The sequence below is a fragment of the Orcinus orca genome, chromosome 5 (genome assembly GCF_937001465.1).
Source record: "Orcinus orca chromosome 5, mOrcOrc1.1, whole genome shotgun sequence".
NCBI classification, from domain to species: Eukaryota; Metazoa; Chordata; class Mammalia; order Artiodactyla; family Delphinidae; genus Orcinus; species Orcinus orca.
In genome coordinates this window covers 143,108,529-143,120,994 of record NC_064563.1, presented here as the reverse complement: position 1 = coordinate 143,120,994, position 12,466 = coordinate 143,108,529, and the positions used below count along the sequence as shown (strand labels likewise).

At 34.6% G+C, this 12,466-nt stretch overlaps 1 protein-coding gene across 1 annotated transcript in view; it reads left to right on the top strand.

Moving 5' to 3' along the window:
- BRWD1 (bromodomain and WD repeat domain containing 1) overlaps nt 1-12,466 on the top strand; it is a 126,165-nt gene that overhangs the window by 63,106 nt on the left and 50,593 nt on the right. The window contains exons 20-21 of the mRNA XM_004264567.4: nt 1,912-2,005; nt 6,581-6,712. Coding sequence (XP_004264615.1) covers nt 1,912-2,005; nt 6,581-6,712 — 226 coding nt within the window. The remainder of the gene's footprint in view (nt 1-1,911; nt 2,006-6,580; nt 6,713-12,466) is intronic.

Here is a 12,466-nt window from a genome sequence, read left to right as displayed (position 1 = left end):
TGTTCCAAATGTCATATTTTTAGTTTTTTGCAAGAGTATTTCGTAAGTGGTAAAATTCCATCAGAAGGCACATAATATCTTTTTCTTTATTTCTTTTCTTTTTTTTTTTTTGTGATGCTAGCAGGAACTGATACTCACTGCCCAGGTTCATTAATTCATTAGGGATTATAAATAGTGATATTTCAGCTCTGAAGTCTTTATTATCTTGGCTACTTCCAAATAAAAATTTACCCACATCTACTATTTGATTATCCAGTAGTAAAGTTTGTATATAATAAACAAGTTTCTGTATAAAAAACAGGATAGCTGCCTGCTCATTTTGCTTTATTTACCTTCAAAATAAAGATTTATTCCTTTATATTCTCCCGCAGTGGCCAGTTTGTGTGTTTGTGTTGTTCACTGTATTAATTACACTGCTGTGATTTAGCTTATTTCTAATGTCCTTGTTAATGTTTAAATTTTTTTTATCTCTGGCCAGGAGGAGCTTCTTCAGGTTGGCTCCTGAGTCCTCTTGAAATGATGTAGTAGCCTTGTGTAGCATCTTTGCTGTCAGGCATGGCAGGGTGTTATAGGTTCTTCTTGTAAATTTCTTGACCTAGACTTAGGATTAGTCTTTTCTCTTAAGCAGCCCTATTTTCTTTTAGTGAGAAATGATATTTAATAAGTATAGTGTGGATCGTAGGGTTTTCCTTGTACTGAATTGTGATGTACTGATTTTCAAGTTATCAGAATGGAGGCAGCAAATACTGTTTTTCATTGATATCTAAAATGTTTCAGTATTCTGTCATGTTTGTGTCTCATAATAACTAATACCTTGAAGATAATTTTGTAAAAGTTTTCATGTGTTTAGCCAGAAGAGTCAGTTGATTGGTGGAGTAATATTGGATAATACTTATATTTCATACAGTGAACTTAAGGATATTTATAAGTATACGATAAACTAATGAAAAGCAAAATCTGGAATTGGGATGAGAAATACAGAAAATCACTGTCGTGTATGCAGCATTCTATAATTAAGCCTTAAAATTATGTCTGAGTTGCATGCTCATCAGAACTGAAAGTGTCATTTTAGGATACTTTTTGTTGTCAAAATCAAGGGAAGCAAATAGGTATCAGGAGTGAAAGTCCTGAAGAATAGTTCCTTAAACGAGCATTTATTTTGTTAACATAAAGGAAGACTGGAAGTAGTTTAAGGCTAGAATCATGGTTCCCCAGCATTTTCCCCGGCGGCAAAAAGGACATTTCTAGTTAAAGGGATTTCATTTAAGCAGACTTAATGGTCCCACATGACATGTCTCCTCATAACTCATTGACCAGAATGTCCTCATATGGCCACACTTAGCTACAGAGGAGGCAAGGTAATACAGTCTCTATTTAGAGCAGCAAAGAGCCTAGATGAAAATTGAGATTTTGTTTCTAAGGAAGAAAGAAGAATGGATTTTGTGAGTCAGCTAGCCGCTGCAGTATAATTTTCCCAAAGAAGAGCATAGCTCTTTCTAGAACTCTATTCTAAAATACATTTGAGTTTTTATGAAGGAGATGCTGAGTGATACAGTAGAATCCTTTAGAGAATGGATTTGCAGTCTTGGAAAATCATAGGTACATTCTGAGTAGCTAACACGAGAGATTCTGTTTGAGTTGGTCCTCATAGGGCCAATCAAAATACAAATGAATGAATATTTCTGTGTTAAATATGAAAAATAGGACCTACTAGCTGCCTCTGAGATTTTGGTTATATTAAATTTCTAGAAAAGTGTAGTTTGCCTTAAGCTTTGTTATAAGTTTAGGAATTTTCTGTATTAATTAAAAAAATACTTAAGTTATGATTCCCAGAATCATAATGATTAGTTTTTTTCTCTATATATCCTTTATTTATCAGCAATTAATATAACTGGGTACTTAAATTTGTAGGAAGTTGGAAGACTTCAGAATAGAGAAAGGTGAAGAAGAAAGAAATCTTTATATAATTGGAAGAAAGAGGAAGACTCTCCATCTTTCACAAAAGGTAACCTAAATTCCATTTCCTTAGGAATAAACAAATTAGAAATTAAACTGAAATTTATAGTTTTCTTTTTGATCACTGAGAATATTAGTAATATTAGTCTTCTGTTTGGGATTTAAAGTAGTAGACGTAAAGTTGTACAGGTGTTAGGAAAAGTGGCTTGCAACTTGCGGGAAGTAGCCTGATGCCTAACAGTGATGAAGGATTCTAGAAAATTATTGTTGGGATTTCCCTGGCGGTCCAGTGGTTAAGACCTTGAGCTCCCAAAGCAGGTGGCACGGGTTTGATCCCTGGCCGGGGAACTAAGATCCCACATGCCTCACGGCACGGCCTAAAAACAAAATGTTATTGTCTAATAACCCCTAGAACATTGCCAGCCCATCAAAAGCATTTTGTATCCATTCCCAATCACTACTCTCTCCTTTCTCCTGCAGGTAACCAACTGTTTGACTTCTAAAGATGCTGGTTAGCTTTGTCTGTTTCTGATGTTTTCCAAATCATGCATTTATAAAAAATCTTAGATGTCACAATGGTTTGCGACAAAGCCCAACCCTACCTGAGAAAATCTTATTCCTTAGTGTTTAATTTCTTGACCATCATATGTGAAGTATTAACAAGTTAATGGAATTTATACAAAATGTATGCACGATCAGTGCTACAAAACTATGGTGAAAATGGTTGTGTTTGCAAGATATTCTCTCAATTGGTCATTCAATTTTGTAGCCATATTGTGAGAAATGGCCTGTGCATGTCTGTCTGCCACATTAACTGCCTTGATGCATGGTGTTTTTGCTTATGACTTGGGCTTTGAGAATTAAATAAAAATAGTTTCTATCTTATTTAATCTAAAAATAATTCAAATCTATTACGTCAAGTACTGAAAAGAAAAAAATGTTGACTATCTTCAGCTATAGTTAGAATATTTTCTCATGATAAAAAGCCTTCAAAGTTAAATTTACTAAAATTTTTAAGAAATTTTTTCATTTGTTTTATTTTTGCTGGAAAAATTTTGAAAGATTTTTAAACATTTGATTGCTGTTATGTATTCAGAAATTTCTAATTTGGATATGTAATTTGATACAATCTGTAATTAAATACATCAAAAGTTATTCAAGAAAGTTATAAAGTTAAATGCAGAGAGCTTTAAAAATTTCAATTTAGCTTTTGTCTTAAAAATGTTATCTATTTTAAACCCTGTATTGGATAAGAAGGCTAAGCCTTATACTTAATCTGTTGATGTACAAAGTACAGATATACTACATAAGTGTTTACATACTGTATGTATTGTCTGTGGTATTACAATTCGAGGGAGCAAATTAGGAGAAAGTCAAGTTTCCTATAGGGTAGTGGTAATGTTAAAAAAAGGGTAAGAAGGGCTTCCCTGGTGGCACAGTGGTTGGGAGTCTGCCTGCCGATGCAGGGGACACGGGTTCGTGCCCCGGTCCGGGAAGATCCCACATTGCCGCAGAGCAACTAGGCCCGTGAGCCATGGCCGCTGAGCCTGCGCGTCCGGAGCCTGTGCTCTGCAATGGGAGAGGCCACAACAGTGAGAGGCCCGCGTACCGCAAAAAAAAAAAAAAAAAAAGAAAAAAAGGATAAGAAACACTGATCTAAATGTCATACAGTATGTATATGTAATCTTTTGTATCTGGCTTGCATTTGCCCTTGTGAGATCTATCTTTGTTGTGAGTAGTTGAAGTTCATTTGTTTTCACTGTTGGATAGTATTCCTTAATGAGAATGTTGCTGTTTAATCTATTCTTAAAGGACATTTGGGTTGTTTTCATATTAGGAATATGAATTAGGAATAGTATGTTAGGAACAATATTGCTTTCAATATTTTGTACATATTTCTTGGTATCCGTCTGTATTTCTCTTTTTTATTACTTTTTTTTTTTTTTTTTTTTTGCGGTACGCGGGCCTCTCACTGTTGTGGCCTCTCCTATTGTGGAGCACAGGCTCCAGACGCACAGGCTCAGCGGCCATGGCTCACGGGCCCAGCCGCTCCGTGGCATGTGGGATCTTCCCGGACCGGGGCACGAACCCGTGTCGCCTGCATTGGCAGGCGGACTCTCAATCACTGCGCCACCAGGGAAGCCCCGTCTGTATTTCTTTTGAGTATATGTACTGGAGTGAAATTATTGGAGCATAGGATATGCGTATATTCAACTTTAGTAGTTAATGCCACATGTGGTTTCAAAACGATTGCACTCTTGCTTATAGTGAGATAAGTATTAAAGTCTCACTATGTTTGTAGATTTCTTTGTTTCTACTTACTTTGCTTTGTGTAGTTTGAAGCTATGTTATTTGGTGTGTACAAATTTAGAATTTCCCTTTTTCCTACTGAATTGAACCTTTTACCATTATGAACTTATCTCTAGTAATGCTTTATTCTTCAAATTCTTGTATATGAATGTAGCTATGCTAGCTTTCTTTTGGCTAGCATTTGCATAGTACATGTTTTTATACTTTACTTCCTGTCTTTCCCTTTTGCCTTTTTTTTAAAAAAAATAAATTTATTTTATTTATTTTTGGCTGCTTTGGTTCTTCGTTGCTGTGCGCTGCTTTCTGTAGTTGCGGTGAGCGGGGGCTACTCTTTGTTGCCGTGCACGGGCCTCTCATTGCAATGGCTTCTCTTGTTGCGGAGCACAGGCTCTAGGGGTGCGGGCTTCAGTAGTTGTGGCACACAGGCTCAGTAGGTGTGGCTTCCGGGCTCTAGAGCACAGTCTCAGTAGTTGTGGCTCATGGGCTTAGCTGCTCCGTGGCATGTGGGATCTTCCTGGACCAGGGCTCGAAGCCGTGTCCCCTGAATTGGCAGGCAGATTCTTAACCACGGCGCCGCCAGGGAAGCCCTATTTTCTGTCTTTTTTGTTTTTAGGCTGTTTCCTGCTGTTCTGAATTTTTTTCTGACCGAATATATTCTACTCAGTTCTCTTCAGCTGTGTGTATCCTGCTAATAACCTTGCGTTCTTAGTTTTAGTTATTGTATTTTTGTATTCAGAATTTTCCAGAGTTTTTAGTTTTCTGCTGAAGTTCTCTTTATTTTAATTCCTTGAAAATCAGCCCTGGTTATTTAAAAAACCCATTTCTGGTTATTTCATTATCTTGTTCCCCTGTTAATCTCTTTGCATTCTGTGTTGATTTTTTTCTCATTTTATTACAATCACATTTTCTTTGTTGCCTGTATTTTTGATTGAATGTTAGATGTTAGAGATGGTTTGAAGCCTAGGATGGCATTTCTTCTCCAGAGAAGGTTTTAATTTGCTTCTGGTAGGCTACTAAGGCCACTCTCAAGCCTGTATCACCTTCACCCAGACAAGGATGGGCTTTTAGTTCCTTGGGATTACTGTTTATCTGTAGTTTACCTATAGGTCTAGATTATAGCTCTTTGGGCTAACAGCTGAAGCTTGAGGTGTTTGCCTATACATAGGAGACTCTGAATTGTAATTTTTGTTAGCATAACTCAAGAGTTTAGTCTGTCAGTTTTTTGCTTACCTGCTAAACCTTTCAGCTTCCTCTTCCAGAGTGAAATTCTAGGGTTCTTTTTTATTGCTTGTATCCTTTTTCGTGTATTGGTCCTGTAAATCTTCATAGCCTTGTTAGGTATATAGGGCCCTCAAACCGTTTTTTAAAAAAATATATATTTTGACAGATTTTCTTGTTCTTCTTAGTGGTAGTTTTGGTCCATCTGAATTTACATATTATTAGTCATGAAATTCATTAATAGGAGTTTTTGCCCTAACAAAAAAAGTACTGACAAATTAAGGAAAGAAGAGTTGTATTAAAATCAGCCAGGATATATTGTTCAGGATATGTTGAAATGATAAAACATCTCAATGATTATCAAACAGATGGCACTAACGTGAAAATTGATTTGTGTATCAGTTCTGGGAATATGTACTTTCACTGAGTGATCTCGCATATGTGACTTTGGTGTTGGAGGAATAGCATGTGCCCTCCCCCGGGCCCCCCCCCCCCCCCCCCCGCCGTTTCAGTCTAGCTATTTTATTTGGCTGATTTTAAAAGATTATTTAATTATTTTGTTTTAATTTAAAAAAAGATATTTAAAAAATTCAAGCACAACTGAAAGTACTGACAACAAATCATCCAAAAAGTTAAAACCTGGAAATAACTAGGATTGATATTTGAGGATCATTTCAGATATTTCTCTATACCTGTGTATTCACACAGTGATATATTCCTTAAGGTTGGTTACTGCATCATAATATATGAATATATATTTTCACTTCTAAGATATATATTTTAAAGTGATTTCTTTTTTGGATTATAGTTATTATTATCTAATTTATGGTAAGCCAATTAACTTATGGTTTAGTTTGGGAAATGATGATCTAATGTACCTAAATTTAGCCATGTTTTCTAAATATCTTAAAAGTAACAAAAACCAATCTTGGTTAACAGTATGTGGCAAAAATACCCATTCAAGAATATTTTATTTTTTGAACTATTATTATTATTTTTGCCTTAAATCCTTTTGGGATTGGATAGAGTGCGAAATACTTTATTGAAGATTGTACTTATTTAAGAGTTGATTTTCACCTGCATGTTTGTGTTTCAGTCTGATTCCGTGGCTTTGATGTCACAGTCTAGGCAGAGGACATGTAGGCGTAAATATCCAAATTATGGTAGAAGAAATCTTGGACGGCTTGAGTTGTCTTCTGGAAATGAATCTTCAAGCTCCGTAAGACATGTGAGTTTCATAACTTTAAAATATATAAAATAATCTTGAATAAGTTGTCTTAACTCTTTACTTTGAATCTACCTTGAAATTTTGTGGAAGTATAGTATTCTCTAGAGATTAAGATGAAATTTCACATTTGAATTTCTCTAACAGTTTTGAACAGCTTTGTTATACCATGTAAGTGTACAATCTGGTGGTTTTAGTATATTAACAAAATTGTACCATCACCACCACTATTTAATTTCAAAATATTTTAATCACCTAAAAAGAAACCCTGTACCCATTTGCAAGTACTTCCCATTCCCACTCCACCCAAGCCCCTGGCAACCACTAATCTTTCTATCCCCATGGATTTTTGTATTCTGGACATTTCATTTAATTGGAAGCATACAGTATGACCTTGTGACTGGCTTTTTTCACTTACTATGTAATGTTTAAGGCTGATTCCATGTATAGCATGGATGAATACTTCATTCTTTTTCATTGCCCAATATTCCATTATATGAATAGACCACAATTTGTTTACCCACTCATCAGCTGGTGGATATTTGTATTATTTCTACTTTTTGACTGTTACGGATGTTGCTCCTTATCAGCATTAATGTACAGGGTTTTGTTTGGCCATAAGTTTTCAATTCATTTGGGTTTATATCTGTGAGTCAGTCTGCTGGGTCATATGGTAACTCTGTATTTTAACCTTTTGAGGAATTGCCAGACTGTTTTCCAAAGTGGCTGTATTATTTTATGTTCCCAGTCAGTAATGTATGAAGTTTCCAGTCTCTCCACATCCTTGTCCACACTTGTTATGTTCTGTCCTTTTGATTTCAGTTGTCCTGGTGGATGTGAAATGGTATCTCACTGTGGTTTTGATACATTCCCCTAATGACTAATGATGTTGAACATGTTTTCGTGTGCTGTTTTCCACTTGTATGTCTTTGGAGAAATATCTATGCAAATCTCTGGCCCATTTTTCAATTTGGTTGTCTTTTTTATTGCTATAAGGGTTCTTTATACATTCTGGATACAAATCCTTTATATCAGATGTATGACTTTGAAATATGTTCTCCCATTTATTGGATTGTCTTTTCACTTCTTCGCTTGTTTCCACTGAAGCACAAAAGTTTTACATTTTGATGAAGTCTAGTTTGTTTTTTCCTTAGTTGCTTGTGCTTTTGCCATCATATCTAAGAAGTCTTTGTCTTAACCCTTTTCTTGACTTACAGTAATCATATGTAAGTTACTGTTCTTTTTGATTTTTTGGGGGGAAACCAGTATTTCTGTAAAGAGTTTTTAAAGGTTAATATTAGAATGTTAGTATTCTCTAATCAGTAATGTTTTGAGGATTGAAATGTTACATAAGGATGAACAATTTGAATTCCTCTATAAAGCATTAAGGTAGTAGTCAAACATAGGGTTTGAATTTAAATCCAAATTCTTCTACTTCGACAAGTTGGTTAAACTTTTGTGCCTCTGCCTATATCTGTAAAAGTAATTAATAGTATGTCCCTCAGAGGTGTTGTGAGAATTCGTTTAGTTAACCATGTAAAGTGTTTAAAACACTGCCTAATATCCAATAATGTTAGCTGCTAACCGTTCACTTAAATGATTTTGTGTTAACACCTTTCTTATTTATTTTCTTCTTCTTTATATGTATTGAGCATGTTTTAACCTTTAATGATTCAGGATAATTATGATAAATGTTCCCATCCATCCTCACTAGTTTCTGGCATATCTTTCCTGTGTTTTCTTTTCTTCTTTCCCCTATATACTCAATTAGATACATGTATATTTTTTCTCCTTTTGTACACAAAATGTCACATACCACAGATACTCTTTTGCACTTGGGTTTTTTCACTTAAAATATTCTTAAAATCACTTCATATCAGTTCATAAGTGCCTTCCTTATTTATTTATTTATTTTTAAAGAGTTGCATCATATTTAAGTTATCTGATTGTAACAGTTTATTTAACCACTCTCCTGGTTATGGGCATGTAGGATGTTTACAGCGTTTTCATTTTAAATAATGCTACAATGAATAATCTTGTAGATGTATGTATTTGTCTAATGATGGAGATGTTATGGGGGGGGTACATTCCTTGAAATGGGATTGCTGGGCCCAAAGATAAACACGTTTGCATCTTATGAGATGCTGATAAAAATTCCTCATAAAGGAGAATTCCAACTTGCTTTCCTCCCTGTGGCGTAGGAGAGTGTCCGTTTTCTTACTGTTTACTAACAGTGTGTTACAATTTCTAATTTTTGCCAATTAATTGGCGAGAGATGGTATCTTAGTTTTATTTTTTATGTTTTGGCTATTCTTTTATGTGATAGAATATTATATGTAACATGAAATTTACAATTAGCTGTTTTTAAGTGTACAGTTCAGTGGCATTAACTGCATTTACAGATGTATGCAACCATCACTACTCTTCATTTCTAGCACTTTTTCATCATCCCAGACAGCAGCTCTGTACTCATTAAACAAGAACTCTCCCTATTTCCTTCTCTTCCCAGCCCCTGGTAACCTCTCTTATACTTTGTCTCTATGAATTTGCCTGTTTTAGGTACCTCATGTAAGTGGAATCACAATATTTGTACTTTTGTCTTTGGTTTATTTACAGTGTAGTTTACATTTCTCTTATGTGTGAAGTTGTACATATTTTTATATATTTAGAGGCTTTTTCATCTTTGTGCATTGTGTGTCATGTCTTTTGGCCATTTTTCTATCGTGTTTTTGGCCTTTTTCCCCCTTCAAGTTTTAATTTTTTCCACCCTGCTACATTACTGTATTTTTGAGTTAATTTTATCATTGGATTCTGTGAAGTTTTCCAGGTACACTCTCATTTATACAGTATTCAGTTTTACTACTTCTCTTCTAATTTTTATACTTTTAATTGATTTTTCTTGTCTAATTGCAGTGTTTAATACTTCCAGTACATTGTTGAATACTAGTGAGATAGTGGACCATATTCCTGTTGTCAGTGGAAATGTGTCTGCTATTTTCACAATAAGTAAGATGCTTTGTTTTAGGTTTCTACAGTATACATATATATTATGCTAGGGAAATAGCAACTAATTCTTATTTTCTTAAGTGTTTCTGAAAAATCAGGAATGATTATAGATTGAGTTTTAAATTTTAGATCAGTAGTATTAATCTTACGATTTTATGTCTTAATTTGGTTTATTTGCAATTAATGGGGTACTTTTAAATTAACACAAGTATAATGTAGAATGTTAAATCCACTTGATCTTTTAAGATAAGTCATAATTTTGTGTTATGGTAGTTTACCTCCTACAGTGGTATGAATTCATTCTCCTGAGTGTTGCAGATGGGTGGAGACGGTGGTGTGTATGTGTATATTGGTTCCATTATGCTTTAGTTTGGAAAGCACTGATAGTAGAAAAAGTATGGGTTTTAGAGTTGGCCTGGTTTCTGATTCCATTTCTTATACTTACTCTTCTGTGACCCCAGGCGTATTTCTTTACATTTCTTAGCCTTGGGTTTCTCTATATATGAAAAGGTAGTAGTGGGCAGGTAGTGACTTGAGATAATACAAAACTCATTGGCAAGACGGATCCAAGATTTGTGGGGTTTGAATCTTGTATAATTTTAGGGACGTTCTTTAGAAAAAGAATTCAAAGTTACAGATAGACACAGGGCCTTGGTAGGCAAGTTAAATTGAAAACCTCTGAAACTGAAGTTTCATTAGCTTTTTCTTAACCCTGCCTCTGTTTACAGAAGTATTTTGAGAGTTAATGCAGATAAAACATTTAAAACTTTTTCCCAGAATGCATGGTTTCCAGGTAGTAGATTTTAAGAGTTTATTTTATTACTGTGATTTTTTAGAAGTCTATTTTGAGCATAAAAAGCAGACTCGTGTTGAGTAGATCTAGTGTGGTTGGCCTAGGAATCTGTACTCCTTGAATAGCATTGGGCTCACATTTTGAGGAACATTTTTTAAGAATATGTTTACTTTGCATTTTGCCTACTCAAATGAAGTAAACAAAATAGCTATTTCCTTGCAGTTCCATCTTTTTAGTTTTGTTTCTCCATGGCATTTTCATCATCCGTTTATGATTCACTTAATGTAAGTAGCTGTTACAGGAAAAGGTTGTATCTCAATTTAAAAGTACCTGCTTAGTATCCAAGACCAGAATTTAAAGTAGATGGCAGCTATTAGGGTTGTGGGAATTAGCTGCTTGTTCCCCTCTCTTCCTTTAAAGACTTCCGTGTTTCAGGTTTAAAAAAAATTACACAGTAAGTACAGCGAGTTCCCATATACTGTTTCCCTAAGTGTTTCCTATTAATAACATCTTGATTTAGTGTGGTACATTTGCTACAACTGATGAACCAATTTTATACCTTATCATTAACTAAATTCTGTAGTTTACATTAGGGATCACTCTGTGTTGTATGGGTTTAGACAAATGCATAATGTTATGTATCTACCATAATAGTATCATACAGAATAGTTCCACTGTCCTAAACGCCCCCACTGCTGTACTTAATCATCACTCCCTCCCTCTTCCTGAGCTACGGGCAACCACTGATCTTTTTACTGTTTCCATAGTTTTGACTTCTCTAGAATGTCATATAGTTGGATCAAACAGTAGGTGGCCTTTTCACATTGACTACTTTCTAGTAATATGAGTTTAATTTTCCTCTGTGATAAGTCTATATTTAGCTCTGTAAGAAACTGCCCAACTATTATCCATAGTGGTTGTGTTACATTTTGTATTCTGATGAAAAGTGAATGAGAGTTCCTGTGCTTCACATCTTTTTAAGATGATATTTCTTCCCAACTTCATCTATAGATTCAACACAGTTCCAGTCAAAATCCCAGCAAGTTTATTTTGTGGATATTGGCAAAGAGATTCTGAAGTTTGTTTGGAGAAAAAAATGACCCAGAATAGCTAACGATACTGAAGAACAACAAAGGTGCAGGACTGATAGATACATTAAGACTTAGTATAAATCTCCAGTTTTCAAGACAGTGTCGTACTGGTGAAAAAATAGACAAATAGATCAATGGAATAGAATAAGGAACCCAGAAGTAGACCAATACAAATATACTCAACTAGTGTTTGATGGAGGAACAAAGACAACTCAATGGACAAAGCGTTGTCTTTTCAACAAGTGGTGTGGAACAACTGGACATCCACATGCAAAAAAAAAAATCTAGACACAGTCTTTTCACAAAAATTAACTCAAAATATCTCATAAACTTAATGTAAATGTAAAACACAAAATTATAAAATTTCTAAAAGATAACATATAATAAAAATCTAGGTGACCTTGGGTGTGATGATCACTTTTTAGATACAATTCCAATAGCATGATCCATGAAAGAAAAACTTGACAAATAGAAAAGCCTGAAAGATACTGTTAAGAGAATGAAAAGACAAGCCATGGACTGGGAGAAAATACATGTAAAACTCATGTCTGATAAAGGACTTGTATTCTTTTTTTTTTATTAAAAATTTTTTTTAACATCTTTATTGGAGTATAATTGCTTTACAATGGTGTGTTAGTTTCTGCTTTACAACAAAGTGAATCAGTTATACATACACATATATTCCCATATCTCCTCTCTCTTGCGTCTTCCCCGCACCCTCCCTATCCCACCTCTCTAGGTGGTAGGACTTGTATTCTTTATTTTTTTTAATTTTTTTTGAGAAAAGGACTGGGAAGGTCTTCTTTAAAAAAAAAATAAATTTATTTATTTACTTATTTTTGGCTGTGTTGGTTCTTTGTTGCTGTG